Genomic DNA, 26,038 nt, shown 5'->3' with positions numbered 1-26,038 from the left:
CGCCCATGATACACCCCATGCGTTGCCATTCCTGAGGACTTAGGTGTTATTCCTCTGTACCCAGTAAATTCACTGCCATATCCCACCCTTCAAACCGAAACAGCTATACGAACACAACTGTTTCACGGTAGAAACACAAGAAGACTCCCTCTGGTTTTATTCTCTTCCATTCTCCTCTATTCCCAGTCATTTCCGCATTCACTCCCATTCCGGCCATATCATCTTTCACAGAGTTCACCCGTCTTTTTAGGTCTTCCTCTGCCTTTGGAAGTATCCAAATTCATATATACCTTTTTTAAAACGGGCTATCTTTGCAAACGTGTATTATAAATGTGTGAGTGTTTGTGTTACCTTATAGTGCTTTTACATTTTAATCAAACACTATGAAATTTAATACACTCATACGACATGGGGTGGAGAAGGATATAGGGCACTTTTATTCCGGTCAAGAAATATCTCCCCCCAATCACGGGTAAATGTTAAACTTGTGGTGAGATAATACCAATGTTTATTATATATATCAACTTTTATAATAAAATAGAATTTTAATAACAAGCAGACAAACAAACAAACAACAGAGGCTTTGTAATTGTTGGCTGCGCGCGCATCCCGTGCACGGGCCAGCGACGAGAGAGTTTTGTTGATTTGGACGATTCAAAAATGTATTCGTTTATATGTAAATTAATTCCTGTATTTTAATTATTAATTAAACATATTATAAACTCATTGACAAAAAACTTAGTAATATATAAATAAAATCACCGTGTGGTCCCGGCATAGAATGGGGCCACCTTTTCTCATGCTAAGTGGTGACTAAGGGAATTTAACTGTTGAAGAACGAGCAGCTTGCCAAGCTTGGCAACTACTGGCAAAACCTTCCTAATAGGGTCAGCCTATGTCCAGCTGCGGACAGTTATTGTCTGACATGATGATGATAATGTAATGAAATAAAACAGATTTTAGTAAAATATAAATTTTATTCACCTTCAACTAATATGTACTGTTAGTGTTACATATACACTGAGTTGTGATAAACTTAACAATAAATATATTCATAAATAAACAATTTGGAACGTATTTTTAATCCCGCAAATTGGAAATAAATTGTTCTAACATTGTAATCTATAAATTAATCATTCTCATACCACAATAAAAATAATAAATTATTCAATTAATAAAACTGGATCGTTTACCATATTTCTCTTTTTTTTTTTAATAATTAAAGTATACCAATTAAAATGTATTATTCAAATTCATACGAAATATATTTTTTTTCAATGGTTAAACAATCACATTTTACAAATACATAAATATTTTAAAGCATATTTTGAATTCAAAATGTTTATATGAAAGTAAATATTAAATAAACATATTTATACTAAAGCTTAGTGTATAGAGAAAATTCAATTTAATATATACACAATTTAGCTGGATTCGAACCCACAACCCACGATATAAATACAAAACTGTTAATTTAATTACATTTAAGTTGTATTTATGTATATATAAATGTGGAAGAGATATATGTAAGGACAAAGACTGCAAGCATATGTCTCTGTCTATCCCGCTAGGGACGTAGCGTGAAGGTAAACATTGAAAAATTTCTTACAATTCCTAACTATAATCAATAAGCACTTTTGTTATTTTAAACAAAATAAATAGATTTTTATTAAAAAAAAAAATACCACCATTTTGTCACTTACAAATTCTTCATTTATATTTTATAATTTATTTATACTTTATTGTACACAAAATTTACATTCATATAATATATATATATAAAATAAAGATGTACAACAGGCGAGCTTAACTCTGTAAGATTTCCAGCAAACCTTTAGTAGAAAGGAGAATTAATTATCATAATTAAAACATCATAAAAATTTATTTTAATAATAATTCTTAAAAAAATAAATAAAGCAAATTATTATAAGAAAAAAAAATATATTCTGTATTATATTTATTTTACCACATGAATTTATTTTTAAATCTTATTGTATATGTAAAATTTGAACAACAACAAAAAAAAACAATGAGAGTTTTAAATAATCATTTATATTATATACTAAGAAAGTACATGTCCAATAATTTGGTAACAAATAAAATATTTATTATACTCATGGGTGTACATATTTGACTTCCAAATTTTGAGGTTCTATTAAAATAATATTGTAAAACGTTCACGCTCACTTTTTTACTTTATCCGAGCAGTAAGTGCTTTATATTATTCTCAATTTCGTGTATAATATAGTATATGTCATATATGTGTAAGTATATTTGTTATTTATATATATTTAGTCGTTTATATATGTAATTTTAGTATGTATGTATATCAATAATTACTAGTACCGCGTTCGTGTATTCTGACACTTCCCTATGGTTGACTGGGAGAGAATGCTTTTAGCATTAAGTCCGCCGTGTTCACATATTTGTACTAATGAATAAATAAATAAATAAATGTCAATTAGCAAAAAATTAATATTTTTTTTTTGTTTATACCAAGTTAACAAACAAGCATACAGCCTGTCTGATGATAAACGGTCACTGTAGCTAGATTTTAAGGTTTTATATATTCTGATTCTATACAATATAATGAAGATGTAACCTAGTATTGTTGAAATTATCAGACACTTTTCAAATGAAAAAAAAAAAAAAATAACGAATCGATTAAACAGTTTTTTATTCGTACTACTTTTAAACACTAGCAGATTGTCTATGGTCGTGTCGATTAATCGTATGTTTCCATATTCGTTAAGTTCTATTGAAACCATAGACTAAGCATAGTGCATACTATTGACATAGACTATATATTTTGATTGCTATCACCCAATCCGTTTACAAAACAATCTTGTTTTCTATCAACAAAATAACAATATAATTAAAGTTTCATCAATTTTGCTCTGCAGCGGTTGTAAAACCCTTAACACTGGAATCAAATTTTTTTTTTTTTAATATTCCTCACTTGACAAAGTAATTATAAACTTTAGTTTTATAATCTGTCTCGTGTTGCTATATTGTCTAATGTAGTAGGTAGTTAAAAGCGATCATAATTTTATATTGACAAAGCGTGACAACCAACCATCAATTTTCAAAAACAATTTATAAATTTTCAACGTATTCGATTGATTATTTAAACAGTGCTCTGCTACCAAACTAAGACGTTAATCATAGAATACTTTACATGTATTTTTTTATATGTTGTTGTCCTCATGCTCTCCTGGATGGGCGTATTGGAAGACTGTAAGGCTCACCCAGTGGATGTAATAAATAAATAAATAAATAATACAACTCTACCACTAAAAACTTTGCACATACATCTTATTTTTCTTTACAATTTTTCAAATACATTTTTGCCGTTAAAATCCAAATTTTCAGTGATAGCTTAACAATTTTTTTATACCACTGTAGTCGCCAACAAGCATGGCATAATAGGCATGGGTAATATGGATACCGATCCGATATCTATATATTGGGTTTCTCTGGACATTGACACTGGAAAAGGTCATCACCCATTTCGATATCACCCATATCGGTCGGATATCTATTTTCGAATATGTTAAGTCTGTTATCTCTTATTATTTTTTGAATAACAATCGATATATTCGTTATTGTACATATATATATATATATATATATATATATATATATATATATATATATATATATATATATATATATATATATATATATATATATATGTATATAGCTATATATTATCTTTTATAGAATACTTTTTGAATAACAATCGAATCATGAATTAAAATGTAAAAAGAAAATTGACATACGTCTGTATGTCTATTTTCTTTTTACATTTTAATCTAAGTGTATCTACACTTCGTCAAGATAAAGTTATAAAAGTTCTTAACTCTTAGCGGTCACGCTTCGGGCCCCCTAACGTAGCCTACACACCACTGGCCCTCTAGACAAGTGGCAAGCGATTTCATCGATAGAATCGAATTTGCTAGCGAGTCCATCAGTTGGAATGAATCCTCCGACATTGCTATCTCGCTAATGATGTCGATTCCATCGATGGAATCGCTTGCCACTTGTCTAAAAAACTTGGGGTACTATCTCACACTGGTCGAAACTTACGTGATTATTGGTAAACAATGCAAGGGTAAATTGCTTGGTGTAAATATTTACCCCTCGTGAACGATAAGTGTTAAATATGTAAATTAAACAGACATAAATTGTCAACAAGGAAACTATGGTACAACTATGGTTGATCATTCAACTGGGGCGGTTAAAAATTTAACTAATATTTAACTGTAATGGATTATATAACCTTGCAATTGCGGGATTTTTAGGTTTTTCTTTTTTTATTTTTTATTTTATTTTTTTATTTAGTAACATACTTGTTGAACTCGATTACGAATCATGTATTTTTTTTTATTTAAACTGTAATTACAAATTGAAACGTTCGAGTGTTCGTTAAGTTTACAAATAATATCTCTATAAACCAGTAAGTTAGGTTACAACCTTAAATTAGTAGAAATGGCGACGATTATAAAAGATGCATTATCGGAGGTAAACTAAAATAAGCATCGCCCTACGGAGGGAAGGGGTCTAATGGCCCCCTTTCCCCTTGAAACCTTCGCGGTTAATGCTTGTGGAATTCATCACGATTGGCTGATTGGGTTTCCAATGACAAGAATTTTCCAAAGTTTGTTAGCTCAAAACATTGTCTTTTATAAACCTATATAAAAGACAAAGTTATGAGCTAACAAACTCTTTTTTGAAATAGATTCATAAAGATATGTTGAAAGTGAACGACACAGCGCCATCTAGTTTCATTCGCTGTCATTACTTCTTTTGGCTTCCATGCGTTTTCTTATGTGGCCGCGCTTTAATTTCACTCTATATGTATTTTGCTTATTTTAAGTAATTAAAAAGTTTTATCATTATATTATTATTACTTTTATTCCATCAAGACATAATAAAGTGAATTATGTAGGGTCATAATGTAGGGTTAAGTTTTCATATATATTTTTTTTAATGAAGGAAAATCTAATGGTAACCCCGCCTGCGCTAACGGTATACACTGGCAGGACACCAGTGACAAGTAATAAGTGAGAATGAAAAGGCAGGTCAGTTAGCCCATCGTGATGAATACACCTGGAATAGAGCACGATGGTTTCCGGTAGGACTACGTGGTGATCGATCTAACAGGGTACAGTGCTAGCAATAGGACTCGCTAGTCTGGATCACTAACAATCCCCCGCCCCCTTATCTTTACATTCGCCGCCATAAAAACTATAAGTTTATAACTAACGTTAACTACTACATTTCCTATACGTGTCTCCGCGGCTCGTCGACGGGTGATCTGCAAATAACAATAGCAGAATATCAGTGTTTTGCTCTTTTAAGGGCAAAGCAATAAACTGAGCTGTGACCATTTTGTGTTACTATGGCACACGCATGAAGGAATGGTAACAAAGGAGATTGTTAGATTATGTATTTTGTTTTTGTATTTTTTTTTTGTTTGTGCTTTTTTTATTTTTATTCTTTTGTCTCTTTTGCTGTGTATTACGTGTATGTTTTTTTTTTTTATTGTAATTTGTGTGCTGTAAGTAATGTAAATAAATTGTCTATCTATCTAACAAGAAATGGCGTTTAACCCACCTTCGCATAACGGTAGAATTTCCATCATAACATTGAATGTCCAAAAATTATATAAAAGAACAAGTTCACATTAAGTTGATCGTGTCTGGATACCTTTTTAATGTCCATCGCAGAAAAAAAAACATAGCTGTCAAATTTATTTTTTAACAATTTTTCCTTTAATTTTGAACATGAATTATATCACCTTGATTTATTTCACCAATAAATAAAATCTTGTTAATAAATGTTAAACATGGGCTTTTCAAGGTTCCAGAACACGCAAAATTGAATGCAATTTTACTGGCGTATTACTAAATGTCTGATTTAAAAACGGTGGAATTACTCTTGAAATAAATCCCAATAAATCGATATTGAAAGAGACGTTTCGTACACTCGAATTGCGACACTAGCTTAATAATAATAGGTTCCATATTGTTCTGATTGATCAGTGTTTTTCAATCTTTTTACATAACGCGACACCTTTATTATGTAAAAATATCTTGCGACCCCCTCAGTATGTAAAAATATTTTGCGACCCCCTTAGTATGTAAAAATATCTTGCGACCCCCTTAGTATGAAAAAATATCTTACGACCCCCTTAGTACGTAAAAATATCTTGCGACCCCCTTAGTATGTAAAAATATCTTGCGACCCCCTACCCTCCACGGTTTCGAATGTGTATGAATTTTATTATAGTACAATTATGAAATCCGCACTTCTGTAATCGACGCGAGCAAAGTAGCTGGTTAGTCGAAATAAAAATAAAAAAAAGTTATTTACCTGTAGTACTCAAACTGAGAGCTTCTTCCTGTAATAAAAATATTGCATTTAATTTCTTGGTGTAATATTATCATTTATGGGATCATATGTAATCACTTCCGACCGTGTGGTCCCCGCATAGAATAGACCATCCCTTCCTTTCCCATGAGAGTAAGAAGAAGCGACTAAGGGAGGGCGAAGATTGATCAGAAGCGTCCCTCTTAAAACATCTTTAAAAGCCTAACTGCGGTTGTCAACCCGCCTGCCAAACATGGCAACTACTGTCAAATCCCCAAGAGGAGGCCTAAGTTTAGCAGTGGGCAACGGCTGACATGATGACGGTGAACATAGGCTGTATTAAATTTTCAAAAAATCTATTCGAAGTCAGGGCAATTATATAGAAAAACTGTTGAATATCAAAATGTAAGATTGGCGACATCTATTGGTGAATATTAATCAATGTGTATAGTCTATATTGTCTATGTACGAGAGCATGCTTGTCTGTGGTTATAAAAAATCCTTCTTGTTCGTAAGCACTCGATTAACTCTTTTTATAAATAACTAGCGGCCCGTCCCGGCTTCGCACGGGTGGACATTTTTGCAACATTTTAAAAAGTGTTTATTGTGACATAACGATAATAGTGGGACATTTAATATCGCTAAGTTTTTTCTAGTTATTGATATTTTCTTCAATATTGTAGAACATACTTTTGTTCTATCACCAATAGTTTCCGCAGCGCACGCGACCAAAGATATTTTATAGCATTTTTTTACACCTTGAGTTACGTTACTAAAGTTTTAGTAAGGATCCCTAATCTTTTCTAGCAATAAATATAGCCTATGTTACTCAGGGTGAATGTAGCTTTCTAATGGTGAAAGAATTTTTGAAATCGGCAAAGCAGTTTTTGTGTTTATTCAATACAAACATACATACACACAAAAACACAAATCTTTCCTCTTTACAATATTAGTGTAGACAACACAGTGACCTCTCGCTGCAGCCGCGTCCGCTGCACTGTGAGGCTCTGCTGGGGCAGACTGCCGTCCGTCTGGACGCCCATGCTCGAGTATATCTCGCGCAGTATCATCAGCATCGTGTCCTCGGACTCCCTGCCATCAGTCACAAGAGTTTGATTTAAAAAAAAACACATATTTCGTTCATAACATAGTTTTTGTTACCGTGTTATACAGGTCTTTTTTTATGGATGATAATGGAATGGTAACCCCACCAACGCTCGTGATGATTGGTGAGGATGAAAGGCAGGTCAGTTAGCCCATCGTGACAATTCCACTAGAATTAACCACGATGGTTTCCAGTGGGAACCACGTGGATGTCAACCTTTCAGAGTATATTGCTAGCGATGGGACAATTAAACCCCATTACTAACAATCCCTTTCCCCCTGGCTGTTTGTATTGGCCTGGACGTTTTCTATTTACAATAGTAGCTCAACCGGCAAACGTAATTTTTTTTAATAGTTATACAAAATTAAATGTTAAGTCACGTTACTGATATTTTTATGCAACTTAGAATGGCAAACAAGCTGACGGCCCACCTGATGGAAAGTGGTAACCGTCGCCTATAGACATGAGCAGTACCATGGACATAACAGAGTATACTGTTTCGCCCATGATACCCCCCATGCGTTGCCATTCCTGAGGACTCAGGTGTTATTCCTCTGTACCCAGTAAATTCACGCCATATCCCACCCTTCAAACCGAAACACAGCCATGCAAACACAACTGCTTCACGGTAGAAACACGAATGGGACAGAGGTGGCCAAGCAAACAACTTTTGTACAAAGTCTCCCTCTGGTGGTCTATACTGCAAGCATTCACAGGCTATAGTGAGGTGAGCCCATTTTAAATAAATCCTTCACTAACAACAAGATGGCACTGACCAGTAGCAGACGTGGCTGCTCATGGCGAACAGGTACTCGTTGATCATCTCGAAGGGCGCCTCCTGAAGCACGTAGTCTATCCGCCGGCCGCTGTTCAGCTTGCCCAGAACATCAGGCGCCTCCTGGATCATGGATAGCAGAATGAAAGAAAAAGTTATATAACCTTTATTCAAGTAATTTTGAATTCATCATCATCATATCATCATCATCATCATTATCATATCATCATCATCATCATTATCGTATCAGCCTTTAACTGTCCACTACTGAACATAAGCGTGAGGTGTTTTGCCAGTAGTTGCCACGCTTGGCAAGTGGATTGGCAACCGCAGTTAGTTTTAGAGATGTTTTAAGAGGGACGCTGCTGCCCATCCCTCGTCCTCCCTTAATCGCCTCAGGTTATGGAATGAGCTCCCTGCCGAGGTTTTCCCAAGAGACTACAGCATGGGGTTCTTCAAAAGGGGGTAAAAAGGTTTCTTCAGGGTTAGCAACGCGCGCGTAATACCTCTGGTATTGCAGGCGTTCATAGGCTACGGTAACCGCTTACCATCGGGTGGGCCGTATGCTTGTTTGCCATCTCAGTGGTATAAAAAAAAACGACACCCACGGGACGTTTTGTTTATATCATCAGTAAATTCGAATTTTGTATAAAGGCCGTCTGCTTGGGTACCCCTGTACCACTCGTGTTTCTACTTTGAAACATCTGTACCTACATAGCTATGTTTCGGTTTGTAGAGTGAGATATGGCAGTGAAATTACAGGGTACGGAGATAACACCATAATTCTCAAATTGAAACGACATGACTACCATTGTGTCCACCACACAAGATTATATAGATAGGGCATCGAGCCTCAAAAACGGCTCGACTTTTTGTCAGCTAATTGTCAAATTAGCTGACTCGAAGCCTAACTGCGGTTGCCAAGTGTGGCAACTACTGACAAAACCTCCTTGGCTGGCTAATAATTAAAAGGCTGATATGTTGATAAATAAAACATCTACGCGTACGAAGCCGGGCCGCATCACTAGTGTTGATATACAGCGACTATTCCAGCGACTATTCCAGCCACTTACCAGATCAATGTCCTGCGAGACATCATCTTTGTTCTCTTCGCACAGCTGCTCCTTCTCTATCTCTTCTTCCACCACCTGAATATTAAACATCGCATTTGAAACGAGCTCACAATAAGAATGGATAATTTCACCAAAGCTTCAACTACCACCGTGGCGCTGTGGTGGGCACGTCACTTTGCGTAACGAGGTCCCGGGTTCGATTCCCGATCGGGGATCGATTTTAGAAAACTAACTTTTCTGAATTGGCTCGGGTCTAGATTTTCTGGATTATTGCCCCCTGATATCCAACGCCTGGTTCCGGGGGGAAAGGCATCGTGTTAGTAACGGGAGGAACTACCAGTACCATTGCTAGAAATATACCATGTCAGGTCGACCTCCACGCGGTCCCCCTGGAAACCATCGTGCTGAATATACGTGGACGTATATTCATCACGATGGGCTAACTGACCTGCCTTTTCGTCCTCATCTATCATCACTCACTGATGCCCTGCCAGCGTATACCGATAGCGCGCAGGCGGGGTTACCACTTCAATTTTCGTCCAATAATGTTGTAGAATAAACTCCCTGCCGAGGTTTTCCCAAGAGACTACAGCATGGGGTTCTTCTCTGGTATTGCAGGCGTTTATAGGCTACGGTAGGAATACACGCACCTTCTCGAGCTGGCAGTCGCTGGGCGGCGGCTGCGTCCTCCACACACTGGACCACGTGGTCTTCAGTGACTCCAACAGCTTCTGCTTCAAGTCGGCGCCCACTCGCGCCATCGTCTCTTTGAGTTCTACAAACAAATAAAATGTAGAAGCAAGCTGTGCAATCACACGACTTCTGTCTCCTACATTCGTTTATAAAATGCCCTGTGTTTTAAGAGATAGATAGACACTCTTTATTGTTTCCTCCATAAGATTACAATAGTAAACTTATTATAGATACAAACAATTACAAGAAATGATCACAGTGAGAAAACAATGGGCGACCTTATCGCTAAGAGCGATCTCTTGCAGGCAACCTTTGGATGGAGAGGAGTAATTATAAACAATTTGGTGGGAGGCACGATAATTCTGTCGTTTTTAAATGCATATAGAGATGTAACATATGCAATTATATAAATATATATCCCTGCTCATTATTATATACATATACACATACATACGTGTATATAAACGCGTATACAAATATATAACAACATATAAATACATACCTATTTACATATATATTTATATATACATAAAACAAAGAGTTATAAAATTTTTATTTTTCTTAAGAAATAAATATGCTAGACAGACAAAGAAACAAATTACATTAACAACTTGCTAAATAAACTAGATAAAAATCCTCATACATATATATTTATTACAAACTACCAATTTAAATCAATTCATTATAAAATCTTTTGTCGTCAGGCACGCAGTGAGGAATACAGTCTTTACAATATGACATGAAATTTTGCTTTACATTTACGTAAAATAGAAAAAAAATCATTAACCCTGTTCTCTGACGCTACACTACGCCGCCATGGCAAGTCGAGCATCGCTCGGAATACATCACAAACACATACGCATAGGGGGGAAAGGGATTGTTAGTAGTAGGATCAAATAGCCTAGCAATATACCCTGTCAGGCCGACCTCCACGTGGTCCCCACTGGAAACCATCGTGGCCAATTCTAGTTGAATTCGTCACGATGGACTAACTGATCTGCATTCCTGACCTTTAGTCCTCATCAGTCCTCTATCACTGCCCCGCCAGTGTATACCGATAGCGCAGGCAGGGTTACCATACCATTATCACACATTGTTTATTTCGTTAATAATTGCTATAATCAATGTCAAAATTATATAAATAAATGTAAATATAAATTAAAAATGAACAGTAGCGATATGATTAATATAAATATATTTCATCAAAACATGTGTGGTGTAAATAATAAAAAAGACGACCTAGAAATTTATTTGGACTATTTATGTAAAAGCATGCATTATATTTGTATAAGCGAACACTTCTTAAATAGTGTCACTGCTCCTCTCTTTCATCTACAGAATTTTCAACTGGCTTCCTACTATACTAGAACTAATAAAATGAGAGGCGGAACGCTAATACTGAGCGAAAGCGGTAGACTATTTGAGGATCTTTCTGTGTGCAAGGATTTAAGTAGGTCGGAATTTTTTGAGTTATGTGGTGTAAAAGATTTGGAAACAAATCTATGTATTTTGTGCTGCTACCGAAATCCAAATATGAAGAATCTTGATAAGTTTATGTTATACTTAGAAAAATTATTAGATTATTTTTTCAACAAAAGATGTATTATTTGTGGTGATTTTAATATAAATATATTAGAAAATAGTAAACAAAAAAGAGAATTCATAAATTTACTACAATGCTATGGTTTTAAACACCTTTTTGAAGACATAACATATAAAAGAAATAAGAGTCAGTCATGCATTGACAACATATTAATAAATTTAACAGACGATTCTGTCACCGATAGTTACATTGACCATAATGGATTGGCAGACGGACATGCAGGAATCTTTTGTAATCTTTCAGTAGAAAAATTTCAACATGCACAGAGCAAAAGATTATTTATAATAAAAAATCAAAGATCTTATTCCGCTAGAAATAAACAAAACTTCAAAGATTTGCTCGTAAATATAAAGTGGAGTGACATGAGCATAAATACGTTTATAAATAAATTTAATAATATATTCAAACATTGTTTTAAGAAAACTAAAAAGAAAATTAGGATAACTAACACTTATAAAGCTAAATGGATCTCAAAAGGAATAAAGGTATCTAGCGCAATGAAAAGAGTTTTATATAATATTAATAAGATAGATTGTGGCCAAAGTGTTATAGATTTTCGTGACAAGTACATTAAAATATATAGAAGAGTTGTAAGAAATGCTACGAAACGTTACATACAAAAAGAAATACAAGATGTAAATAATGAAAGTAAAGGTATTTGGAATGTAATAAATGAGCAAAGAAATAAAAACAAAAAGATGCATGACCATGAAAAATTTAAACTTAAAGTTGACTCAAAAATAATTGACAACCCACAGGAAATTGTTAAAATATTATCTTCGAATTTTGAATATAAGCTTGACGAGTCATCAGGTAATAAATATAAAGCGGAAAAGATTCTACATGACAACACAAATAGAGTACAAGACAACTTATCTTGGGAACCAATTACTCCGACTGAAATAAAAAAAGTAGTAAAAGATATGAACACTAAAAAATCTTGTGGATATGATGACATTCCAATATCTATCATTAAAGAGAATATTGAGCTTTTAGCGGAACCACTGGCTCATTTCTATAACATGTGTTTTAAAGAAGGCATTTTTCCCGATCAACTTAAAGTAGCTCGTGTTATACCAATTCATAAAAAGGACTGCAAATATAATTCCAAAAATTATAGACCCATATCCCTCTTACCAACCCTTTCCAAAATATTTGAAAAGCTTTTAAAAATTAGACTTCTACAACATATAGTATCAAATAATATACTAAGCGAGGGACAGTTTGGGTATCAAAAAGGCATAGGCACCGCAGAAGCTATAGAGACACTCATAGATGATGTTTTGGATAAGATTAATAGCAAAAAAAAGGTAGCAGGGCTTTTCCTGGATTTAAGCTCTGCATTTGACACAGTTGATCATGAAATACTCTTAAGCAAACTACACTATTACGGTATACGAGAACAATCACTAAAACTATTCAAATCTTATTTAAATAATAGAAAACAATATGTCGAAATAAGAAATATAGAAAATAACCAGGAGATGATATATACATCAAAACTGACCATCATAAAAAGAGGCGTACCACAGGGTTCTATATTGGGACCAATATTTTTCATTCTCTTTATCAATGATCTTATTAATTATATACAAAATGTTGCAAATGATACTCAATTAATAATATATGCCGACGATACCAATGCCATAATCTCCGCTATGGACATAAAGGACCTAGAAATAAAAATCAATAATGTTATAGCTCTCTTAGATGAATGGTTTTCTGTTAACAATTTAAAACTAAATATAGACAAAACATGTGCCTTACTATTTAGGTCAACTTCTAAAAATAAGGATACTTTGGAAGTGTACCTGAATGGTAATAATATTAAAGTTGTTAATGAAGTAAAATTTCTAGGTGTGAAGATAGATTCTGTACTGAATTGGAAATCTGAGTTAGACTCTATAACTAAATCAGTTAGTGCATCATGCTATGCTTTGAGATGTTTGAGGGATGTGTTAACTGTTAATCAACTCAAACCAGTTTATTACTCATTGGTTGAATCAAAATTTAGATACAGCATTAAACTGTGGGGAAACAGCTATAATTACAATGTGGAAAGGGCTTTCAGGTTGCAAAAAAGAGCAATTAGAACTATCGCTCGGATTCCGCAGTGGCAGTCTTGCAGGACTTTTTTCACAAAATATAGTATTCTTACTGTACCCAGTTTGTATGTATTGATTGTGGTTACAGACTATGTTAAGAATCGTCTGCCAAATGAAACGAGAGAAGAGAGAAATATACGCATGATTTCTAGACGAAAAAATGTTGCATATGATGTCCAACCAAAACTAAATATAGTGAAACATGGCGCAAAATTTCAAGCGGTTAAATTGTATAATAAATTACCCACTGCATTAAAAACTATTAAAGATTGGAGAATTTTTAAAATAAAACTTTATACTCTTTTGTTGGAAAGGTGCATCTACTCAATTGATGAATTTTAAAATACTCTTTCATTATTTTATGCCTTACTGATGACTTTTAAATTGATTGTAATGTTATTTTTTGACAATTATTATTGGTTATTTTGTTGTTTCATGTTTTTTTTTTGTTTTGTTATATTTTACGATATCTTCTTGTCACTTGCAAAAATATTCAACACAATGCAATATTGTAACGAATAAAATAAATTGAATTGAATTGAATTTGAATTAAAAAAAAAAAAAATATATATATATATATATATATATATATATATTTACTAGCTGACCCCGTAAACGTTGTTTTACCACTAATTGCGAAAATCACAAAATACAGGGGTTGATCGTAAAACGATGAAAATTTAAAGTTCTATGTATTTTTCAATGCTAAATCATATTAAAATAAAAATAAAAAAAAAATTGTTAAAAAAATAAAAAAAAAATTGTTAGGGGTGGGTCACCCTTATCATTGAGGGGTATTAAAAATAGATGTTGGCCGATTCTCAGACCTACCCGATATGCACACAAAATTTCATGAAAATCGGTAAAGCCGTTTCGGAGGAGTTTGGTAACAAACACCGTGACACGAGAATTTAATATATAAGATACATATATATATATATACACACACACACACACACACACATGGTTTGTTTTAAAAGAACTTAATTACAATTTAAGAGTTTGTTTTACAAAAACACATCGACTTTAATTATAGCAGGACCAGTTTTAATTTAAAAACTCACACTTTAAAATTTTACCTCAAAAAAAAACTGTCCCCGTCTTAAATACGCCTGTGAAGACAAACTGCAATATTGGAGTATTCGTACCTAAGTGCATCCGTTTCCTGCCTTTGTGGTGCGGGATGAGATACGGCTTCATACTTTTCAGTTGCGGATTGATCAGGGGTTCGATTCTGTGAACAATACAATTATTTACAAATATAAATAAAATAAAATAGCCATTTATTCCACTACTTATTAACATAATTAACGTTTAGAAACACAACTGTGAAAACCGCATTCAATTCGGTGCAGCAGTTTTTGCGTGATGCTAGAACAAATACAGACAGACCGACAGACAAACAAAAAATGATTGTTTTGGCTTCTATTATAACTTATAATGGCAAACAAGCTGACGGCCCACCTGATGGAAAGTAGTAACCGTCGCCTATACACATGAGGAGTACCGTGGACATAACAGAGTATACTGTTTCGCCCATGATACCCCCCATGCGTTGCCATTCCTGAGGACTCAGGTGTTATTCCTCTGTACCGTGTAAATTCACGCCATATCCCACCCTTCAAACCGAAACACAGCCATGCAAACACAACTGCTTCACGGTTGAAACACGAATGGGACAGAGGTACAAAAGCTAACGACTTTATGCATTCTGGTTTTGTTTTGCAACCATTTGATATGGAAATCCATACGAAGTATTCGATGGGAGTTCTGTTACCCTAAAAGTATAGGAAGTGACTGTTTACTCACCTGTAAGCTATAGGGTCGTACGGGTGGAATATGTTGAAGAAATGTTTGCATGTTGGCAGTACGAAGTCAGCGCCTAAGGACTCCACTCCGCGTATACACTCGAAAATTGCTAAGAAAAAAATAGTTTTGATATATTACACACAGCGACATCTAGTTATAAATTAAGTAAAGTCTGCACTAGACGACACGGTCCCCTCGCGAAAGTGTTTGCCGAGCGGATCAGAGAGAATTTGGAAGCGTTTTTTTTTTTTTGATTAATGAAAATGGTATGGTAACACCGCCTGCGCTAACGGGATACGCTCGCGGAGCACCAGTGAAGGGTGATAGGTGAGAATGAAAACAGGCCAGTTAGCCCATCATGATGAATTCATCAAGAATTAACCATGATAGTTTCCACGATGGTTTCCAGGGGGAACCGCGTGGAGGTCGACCTGATAGGGTATATTGCTAGCAATGGAGCTGTTAGACCCCATTACTAGCAATCTCTTCCCCCCCCCCCTAAGGGGTTTTTTTTAATGGTTGATAATGGTATGGTAACCCCGTCTGCGCTATTGATATACACTGGCGGGGCACCAGTGAGGGATGATAGATGAGGGTGAAAGTAGGTCAGTTAGCCCATCCTGACGAATTAAACTAGAATTAGTCACGACGGTTTCCAGGGGGAACCGCGTGGAGGTCGACCTGATAGGGTATATTGCCAGCAATGGAGCTGTTAGACCCCATTACTAGCAATCTCTTCCCCCCCTCCCTCATAAGGGGGTTTCTGCGAGTAGTCTCTTTAAACATCGCCGCCCATCCTTTAATCTTGCAGTTCATTTAGTCCCCGCTTATAACACCCACGGGACAGGAAGGGGTGGCTTATTCTATGCCGGGACCACACGGCCACATATAAACAATTGTATATTATTATTAAAACATATTTTATGCAAACTTAAAATAGCAAACAAGCTGACGGCCCATCTGATGGGAAGCGACAACCGCCGCCTATAGACATGAACAGCACGGGGGGCGTCACCGAATATACAGTGACGTCCTTACAACTCATTTCATCATACCTATAGGACTGCCCAAGGCGTAGAGCGCTGCGGGCGAGAATTCGAGCCGCGGGTACCGGACGGCCGCCTGTCCGGTGCCGGCCGTACCGGACACGTAGTGCTTCTCCGACGGGTCGCTGTCGTTCGGCTGATAAAAACAATTTGGAAACCTTAGCAAAGTGATTACTTAGCTAAAATTACCATTTTGAATATCTATTGCCACTTTTTTTTATACAACTTAGAATGGCAAACAAGCTGATGGCCTACCTGATGGAAAGTGGTAACCGTCGCCTATACACATGAGCAGTACCACGGACATAACAGACTATACTGTTTCGCCCATGATACCCTCCATGGGTTGCCATTCCTGAGGACTCAGGTGTTATTCCTCTGTACCCAGTAAATTCACGCCATATCCCACCTTTCGAACCGAAACACAGCCATGCGAACACAACTGCTTCACGGTTGAAACATGAATAGGACAGAGGTACCTTAATTGTATAAAAAAAAGACTTGTTTACAAGCACATTTAAATCGTATTTTTTTTAATCTACCGCAAGGTTTCGGAAGGTTGTTACCTATTGAGAAGAGCCCGCAAGAAAATCGACAGTTACTTTTTTAAATCTCTGTTTCTCTGTTAACATTATATATATATATATATATATATATATATATATAAAGCACTTACCCGCTGATGGCAGAGTAGATCGTATAGTATGACGCTTCCAAGCGAATGGCCACCTAACGAGACTGTACCGCGGAAGTGTGGGTTGCGCGATACGAACAGCCTGTAGATTCGATTCATTTCCGCGCACACCGTGTCTATTATTGTCTATGGAAAGAAAAAGTCAGCAGTGAGTTATATTTACAAGCAACATTAAGCCTTGTTCACATTGCAATAGAGTCGATTTTGAAGCACCATTTTTATTTATGAGTGTTCTTATAAAAGCCTGCTTTAATCAAGTCGTAATAGGGTAGATTGGGGGGAAAGGGATTGTTAGTAATGGAGACTGAAAATCCCATTGCTAGCAATATACCCAACCAGGTCGACCTCCTCGCGGTTCCCCCTGGAAACTATCATGGTTAATTCCTGATGAATTCATCATGATGGGCTAACTGGCCTGTTTTTATTCTCATCTATCACCCTTCACTGGTGCTCCGCCAGCGTATCCCGTTAGCGCAGGCGGGGTTACCATACTATTTTCACCCATAAAAAAAATAGTGTAGATTCTGAGGCAGCATTCTAGTTTTTTTAAAGCACAGCCTAGGGGTGGGTAATAAATATATATATATATATATATATATATATATATATATATATATATATATATATTCCTTTAAGACACTGCAGTTGCGGAAAGGACTGGGACACTGCAGCGGCTCGAGAGGCCGGGGTCGCATACCCGTATGCCTTTATTCTAGAATCGGACAGATTTCTAGAGAAGAACACGCCTGACGCTGTACATATGTATAATAAAATATGGCAGAATTTAAAAAAATAGTTTTTTAGATTTGGTAATTTCTTTTTTTATTTGAAACATATCCTTACATTAGGATTGGTCTCATAGAGATTTCTTGATTCAGTGGTTTGGTTTTAAAACAAAACTAGTTTTGCCTAGACTGAAGTTGGCACTTTATAAAAATAATTAAGTAACTTACAAATATAAAGTGAAAAAAATAAAAAAAATAAAATCTTTTTTTTTAATGTTTCCACGAAATATTCAATTTATTACAGTGTAATATATATTTTTTTAAACTTTTTTGGCGCAAAAATTACAACTCTAGTTAAACGGTCCATGCACATGGTCCATTGCACGGTCCATTGTCAGCAACGGGGACAATAATCATCATATCTCTTTTAAAAACTATACATACATACATACATATCTGTCGCGCCTGTCTCCCATCAGGGTAGGCAGAAACAATGGAACGCCAAATGCTTCGATTCAAACAAACCTCCTTCGCTTCTTCCACATTCATCAATCTTTTCATACACGCTCGCCGGTTACGGGTACTTTTAATTTGGCCCTTCTTCAGCACGTCGCCTCGACGGTCGACATACGTTAAAAACTATACTCAAGCAGTAATAGAGTTACCTGGCAAAAAATTGGACTGGTATAGAACAATATGTCGAGTACGGTGTCGTTGGTGAAGTTCCTCAGCTTCGGGATGCTGTCGAGCGTGATCTGCGCCACGCGGCGGTCCACGCCCGCCTCGCCCGCGTGCAGCGTCGCGTGCCACGATATGGGCAACACCTGCCAAAATAGATTATATTTTTTATACAACTTAGAATGGCAAACAAGCTGACGGCCCACCTGATGGAAAGTGGGAACCGTCGCCTATAGACATGAGCAGTACCATGGACATAACAGAGTATATTGTTTCGCCCATGATACACCCCATGCGTTGCCATTCCTGAGGACTCAAGTGTTGTTCTTCTGTACCCTGTAAATTCACTGCCATATCCCACCCTTCAAACCGAAACACAGTCATGCAAACACAACTGCTTCACGGTAGAAACACGAATGGGACAGAGGTGCTCAAGCAAACGACTTTTGTACAAAGTTTCGCTCTGGTATTATGTTAGTATGTCATATCTCACCTCGACCCTGTTAACGACCCCGTTGTCGTATGAATTCCTGTAATGCGACTGCAGCAGTTGTAGACTGGTGGCTCTAAAGTCATCCACTGTAACAGAAACATAATCAAATTTATTAAAAAAAGTCGATCAAGTGCGGGTCGGACTCGCACAACGAGGGTTCCATACAAAATCATCATTTTTTTTTGTGAAATACAAATTTACAGTTTTCGGTTGTTTTCCTTTACTTCCGTTACATGGCATTGCTTCTTGCCAAATTTCATGATTGAGGTCAACGGGAAGTACCCAATAGGGTTTTTTTATACAATTTAGAATGGCAACAAGCTGACGGCCCACCTGATGGAAAGTGGTAACCGTCGCATATAGACATGATCAGTACCATGGATATAACAGAGTATACTGTTTCGCCCATAATACCCCCTATGCGTTGCCATTCCTGAAGACTCAGGTGTTATTCCTCTGTACCCAGTAAATTCACGCCATATCTCACCCTTCAAACCGAAACACAGCCATGCAAACACAACTGCTTCACGTAGTTTTTGACTCCCTTTGCGAATGTCGAAATATGCGATATAAATGGAACATAAACGGCCGTGTCGATTGATTGCGTCGATTTAGAAGCTTGATTTTTCCACTGCTTTAAGAGATTGCATACCTACATATATGATATTAAATTCAACTTGATACCTACACGCGTTCCTAAGAAAAAGGGGGTTAACTGACAGACAGGCTGAAAGATGGACGGACGGATAACGAAGTGATCATATAAAGGTTCCGTTTTCTCCTTTGGAGGTACGGAACCATAAAAACTGAGCACATTTTTATAATAATTCAGGAAATTTCTGTATTATAGATAAATAGTCTTTATTGTTTCATCCTTAAGGTTACAATTAGATCAATTTTATCTGGTAGTCAGTCATTTTAGCTAGCAAGTTAGTGCTGCCTCCCGGCACGGCCCGCAGCCGCAGCCGGCGGGGACGGCACACATATTCTCTCGGGTCACAGGAATTCACACAACTTAACACCTGGTTGTAGGGAGTGCCCCCCCCCCCCCCCGCCCGGGAAGGATTACTAGCAATGCAGAGTACAAGTCGCATTGCTAGCAATGCACCCAACCTCCAGGTGGTCCTGGAAACCATCGTGCTGAATTCCAGGTGTATTCATCACGATGGTCTAATTGACCTGCCTTTTCATTCACACCTACCATCCCTCACTGGTGTGCCGCCAGTGTATACCGTTAGGAGGGGTTACCATTTCATTATCATCCATTAAAAAAACACCTGGTCGTTCTTGATTTTATCCCCATTTTTTTACAATTAAGTGTAAATAAATAAAATAAATTGCCTTGTGGTCCCGGCATAGAATAAGCCACTCCTTTCTTGCCCGCATGTGTTCTAAGAGGCGACTAAAGGAGAGCAAAGGATGGGCAGCAGCATCCCTCTTAAAACATCGTTAAAGCTTAACTGCGGTTGCCAATTCATCTGCTGAGCGTGGCAACTATTGGCAAAACCTCTCCACGGGTTATGTTCAGCAGTGAATAGTTAAACCCTTTTATGTAATAATAAAGATAATGTACGAAATAAAATAAAAAAAAAACACACACATACACACACGCACGCACGCACCCACGCACGCACGCACACACACAGCCACACATACAAAACAAACACCTACCGACTTCCACCACAGACCGCAGCCTCATATCGCACGTGGAACCGACTCCGTGACAAAGCAGTAGCAGGTGATCGATGCTCGACGGTTCCATGTCCTCTATTTCCGACTCGTCCCAGCCGCGACGCACCACGCGCGGACGCATCGTCGTCTGCTGCAAGTTATAATTGAATGCATGAGTAAATGGTGAACGAACGATCATCATCATCATCATCGTCATTATCATCATCATTTCAGCCATTATCTGTTCACTGCTGAACATAGACCTCCCAGACTGCCATAAGGAACGGTTCAGAGCCACTTGCACCTACTGACAGCCTTCAATGCATTTGGGGTTGTCACTCCATCTAGAGAGGGGGGGGGGGTCGTCCTACACAGCATTTGCATATATAGGATCGTCACTCATGAACCTTTCTTTCCCATCGGTTGTCGGTTCTTGGAGCTATACGGAAGGCTCGTGTTTAGCAGTGGACAGGTAACGGCTGATAGTGTTCCTGGGATAGTATCAACACAATTTGGATACCTTTAAGTTCCATTACCTAGATGTCAGTAATATTCGATATGTATATGTATATAGTTCTTTCGGACAATGATCACCCATTGCCACATCGTCCATACCAGTCGAATATCTATATTCATCACAGCAGGTTCTTCTTTTCGTTTTTATATATTGAATAACTAGTATCTAATATATATGTTATTGGGCCAATATATGTATAGATATTATAAATACAATATATATAGATAACTACAATATATATTAGCCACTTTTATCATTAACACAGGACAAAATCCGACCAAAGTCTATCTACCAGTATCTCAATTCGTTCACACTAACTGTCTTCTCCTTCTGTATTCTGTACTCTCCCGCGCCGTGAACCAAGAGCAGCAAGTGGTCTATTTTCTCGGGCTGGTCTCCTGACACCTTAATCTTTATTGGATTTCGGTATACGCGTTTGCCGAAGTTGAACAGCTGGGGATTCAGGATAGGAAAAGGTATTTAGAGGATGATAATGGAATGGTAACCTCGCCTGCGATATTAGTATACGCTGGCGGGGCACCAGTGAGGGATGATAAGGAACAGCTGGGGATTCAGGGTGGGGTAATGTATTTGTAAGATGAAAAGAGAATGGTAATCCTGCCTACGCGGAGGGAAAGGGATTGTCAGTAATGGAGTCTAACTGACCCATTGCTAGCAATACACCCTCAATCAGGTCGACCTCCACGTGTTTCCCCCTGGAAACCATCGTGGTTAATTCTAGTGGAATTCGTTACGATGGGCTAACTGACCTGCTTTCATCGTCATCTATCATCCTTCACTGGTGCCCCGCCAGTGTGTACCGATAGCGCAGGCGGGGTTACCATTCCATTATCACCCATTAAAAAACCCTGCCTACGCTATCGGTAAACGATGAGAAGTAAGAGATGAGAGGGAAGGATGAGATCAGGTCCGTTAGCATATCGTGTCGAATTCATCAAGAATTAACCACGATGGTTTCACGTCGACTTGACTGACCTGCTACATTGCTATCAATGGGTATTATAGTTCCCGCTACTAAAAATACCCTTCCCTCCTGATGGAGTCTTTATGAGATCTTTCATAAACCTCGGTTTCTGATCCAAGTACATACATAAAAGCATTCGACGATCTCCATGATCCTGAAGTAGGCACATTGCTTTGCGTCAATGAGGTTGAGGGTTCGATTCTCAGGCGGGACAATTTAGGAAACTGAGTTGAGAAAACTTCCTAAATTCTTCAAATTGTCAGGTAAGAAAAATTAATTAAACAAACTACATTTAGATGGAGTATGAAGGCCAAGATTTTCAATTATATCTTTAGCAACACAAGTGTGTGAAAACGTCTTTTATTTCCTACCTTTAACATCAATTTTTCCTCAGTATTTCCCATGTAGTGGCATTTTTTTTAATGGATGCCATACCATTATGGTATGGTAACCCCACCCGCGCTATCGGTATACACCGGCGGGGCACCAGTGAAGGATGATATGTGAGGATGAAGCAGGTCAGTTAGCCCATCGTGACGAATTCAACAAGAATTGTTCACGATGGTTTCCAGGGGGAACCACACTAATAAGGTATATTACTAGCAATGGGGCTGTCAAACTCCATTGGTAACAATCCCTTCCCCCCCCCCCCCCCATGTAGTGGCATTGTCTAGTTTCAATTTTATTTTCTGCATATAGAATATTTTGAAACAATGCAAACATGACGTCATCTTCATCTACATTCCACCCCTCCATATCCATCATATTACCCCTACCAGCAAACAAGAACCAGTTTGCAAATGACCTGCCTCTCCCCTGTACAGTTTTGCGGATATCACCTTTAGTATAGATATGCAAAGATGTATACTCACAGGTGTGGAGCTAAAGCTGTCTGTGGCACTCTGCAGCAGATGCACCATGACGGTGGGGCCGTGCATCACCACCGACTCGTTGTTGGGCAGCACCAGGCGCCTGTGCCATTCGCCAGTTGTCATGCCGTGGCGGTACTCCTCCTGTGGGTTGGAGTAACGTAGGATAGTTTTTTTTTTTTGATGGGTGTAAATAGAATAGAATAGAATAGAAATCATTTATTCAAATAAACTTACATTGAAGCACTTTTGAAAAGTCATTACATTTTTTTTAATTTACCGCTCGTTCGGAAAGCTGTCTCATCACAAGAAGAACGAGCAAGAAACTTGCGTGATGCTCTTTTAAATAATTTTATTATTATTTTACATTTTTAAGTTTAATTGTGTGAATACAAACCACCAATTAGCACTAATTCAATTAAATACTCAAAAAGAAAAAAAAAATTGAATACATAACCAACTGGTTAAACAATTAATAAGAGGAAATCAGTCATAGTGATTAGAGCAGACCAGTCCCTACAAGCAGCACCCGTTCACGAGTATGACGGATGAGCCAGCCATCACTGCGCTCGACCATTTTTTTTAAGCATGACTACTCAAAACACTGACCACGTCAAAGCTATGGAATCTGATAGTTATAGTATTCACATTTTACATAAGAATGCATGCGGCAATTAATACAAAAAACCGCTACGCTTTCATATTTCTAAAATTAATCAATTAAATCAAGAAAGCAATGAGAAAAAAAAAATTATAACGTTGTATGCTAATAACTAATTATTTACTTGATATGTTGTCATCTATGAATTCGTCTATCCTGTAATAGGCTTTCTTACATAAAAATTGTTTAATATAAGATTTGAATTGCCTCTCTGTCAGATTTAATGCAGATTCCGGCAGTTTATTATAAAATCTTATGCAATTACCATAGAATGAATTACTGATTTTGTGCAGACGGCATTTAGGTAAAATAAGCTTATTTATATTGCGTAAGTTTCTACTTGTACAGTCTTTGAGTTTTTTAAAACTCGCAAGTTCTTCCGTTATACATAATATTTTCATAAATGTATTGTGAAGTAACTGTGAGGATATTTGAGTCTTTAAAGCACTGACGTAATGACTCTCTTGAACCCATGAACGTATGGCTCTCTTTTGTAAAACAAATATAGTATTTATATCGCCTTTACCCCACAGCAGTATGCCATAAGACATTATGCTATGGAAATAACTAAAATATACAAGTTTAGCCGTCGCCACGTCTGTTAATTGCCTAATTCTTCTAATTGCATATGCAGCAGAACTGAGTCTACTGGCCAATTTTGAAATATGGGGCCCCCATTGTAATTTCGGGTCCACTGTTATACCTAAAAAAACTGTATCATTAACAAAATTTACTATTTCGTCATTAAGCAATAACTGTGTATTTATTAGTCTTACATGGAAGTGTTTTATACACTTTGTTTTGCTGGAATTTAATAATAGGTTATTACATGTAAACCAATTTAATATAGACATAGCACAATTTACATCGTCTAATTGATTACTTTGACATTATCATCCGCAAACAGCACTATATCTGCAATTTTCTCTACCATAAAGGGAAGGTGACCTAAGATTGACCCTTGTGGAACGCCCATCTTAATATTAGCTCCCTTAGATTTTACACCGTCAATATCTACAGTTTGAACCCTATCCTCTAAATAAATAAATATACAAATGGAATCAATAATTCCATTTAAAATTAATGCTTAACTTATTAATTTTTTTTAATGGACGATAATGGAATGGTAACCCCGCCTGCGCTATCGGTATATACTGGCAGGGCACCAGTGAGGGATGATAGTTGAGAATGAAAAGGCAGGTCAGTTAGCCCATTGTAATGAATACACGTGGAATTCGGCACGATGGTTTCCAGGAAGGACCATGTGGAGATCGATTTGACAGGGTATATTGCTAGCAATGGGTCTGGTAGTCTACATTACTGACAATTCCTTCTTCCCTCACTAATATGCTATTACTGTGCATGGTACTGTTCATGTGTATAGGCGACGGTGGCCAATTTCAATCGAGCGATCCGTTGACTGTGAAATATGGAAACATCTATAGTACAATAATTACCTCGAGCTTTTCGGCGACTGCTTCTGTGTAGGGTACATATCTGGGGTCCGTTGTACCCTTGTAGAACCAACTGCACCTGCAATTTATAACAGTACTTTGCAATGTCAAGAAAACATACGTTAGACTAAAAAAGCTTATCATTGTCGAAGCAAATGGTGAAAGACAGAGAGGTGATAATCCGGCTGAACCGACTATACATGCTATAGCTATTTCATCAAAAGTCGTACAAAAGTCGATTGCTTGGGTACCTCTGTCCCATTCGTGTTTCAACCGTGAAGCAGTTGTGTTTGCATGGCTGTGTTTCGGTTTGAAGGATGTGATATGGCGTGAATTTACTGGGTACAGAGGAATAACACCTGAGTCCTCAGGAGTGGCAACGCATGGGGAGGTATCATGGGTGAAACAGTATACTCTGTTATGTCCATGGTACTGCTCATGTCTAGAGGCGACGGTTACCACTTTCCATCAGGTGGGCCGTTAGCTTGTTTGACATTCTAAGTTGTATAAAAAAAAAGACAACATATTTTTAATATTCACATCTCCCCTCTTAATGACAAAAGATGGCAAACTAACCCCCAGCGGAGGCACAATCGGCCGGAGTACAGAACCTCAGGAGGAGAAACCAGCGTACTATGCTGCCAGTATTTAAAAGCACCGCTTTATACATCTTTCTCGAAACAGAATTGCTTCGGAAACCCAACCGT

At 37.1% G+C, this 26,038-nt stretch overlaps 1 protein-coding gene across 2 annotated transcripts; it reads right to left on the bottom strand.

Annotated features, from left to right (window-relative positions):
• Positions 1-3,917: 3,917 nt before the first annotated feature.
• Positions 3,918-25,490, bottom strand: LOC113516586 (SEC23-interacting protein-like). Of its 2 annotated transcripts, none has more exons than XM_052897604.1 (15): positions 25,335-25,490; positions 23,220-23,360; positions 20,846-20,996; positions 19,175-19,260; positions 18,669-18,827; positions 17,261-17,404; positions 16,594-16,720; positions 15,539-15,647; positions 14,878-14,963; positions 9,979-10,103; positions 9,329-9,403; positions 8,257-8,378; positions 7,347-7,467; positions 6,379-6,406; positions 3,918-5,320 (listed from the first exon to the last, which is right to left on the bottom strand). In XM_052897604.1, the coding sequence occupies exons 1-15, from the start codon at positions 25,473-25,475 to the stop codon at positions 5,271-5,273; spliced, it is 1,665 nt and encodes a 554-aa protein (XP_052753564.1). In that variant the 5' UTR covers positions 25,476-25,490; the 3' UTR covers positions 3,918-5,270. The 2 variants fall into 2 exon arrangements, with proteins under 2 accessions (XP_052753564.1, XP_052753565.1); XM_052897605.1 differs by having other exon boundaries at positions 20,846-20,993.
• Between the last annotated feature and the right edge of the window lie 548 nt (positions 25,491-26,038).

The sequence above is a fragment of the Galleria mellonella genome, unplaced genomic scaffold, assembly GCF_026898425.1.
Source record: "Galleria mellonella isolate WM207_F2 unplaced genomic scaffold, CSIRO_AGI_GalMel_v1 utg3720, whole genome shotgun sequence".
In the NCBI taxonomy this organism is placed as follows: Eukaryota; Metazoa; Arthropoda; class Insecta; order Lepidoptera; family Pyralidae; genus Galleria; species Galleria mellonella.
The sequence above is the reverse complement of the archived record's forward strand: the minus strand, read 5'-3'. Positions and strand labels throughout refer to the sequence as shown.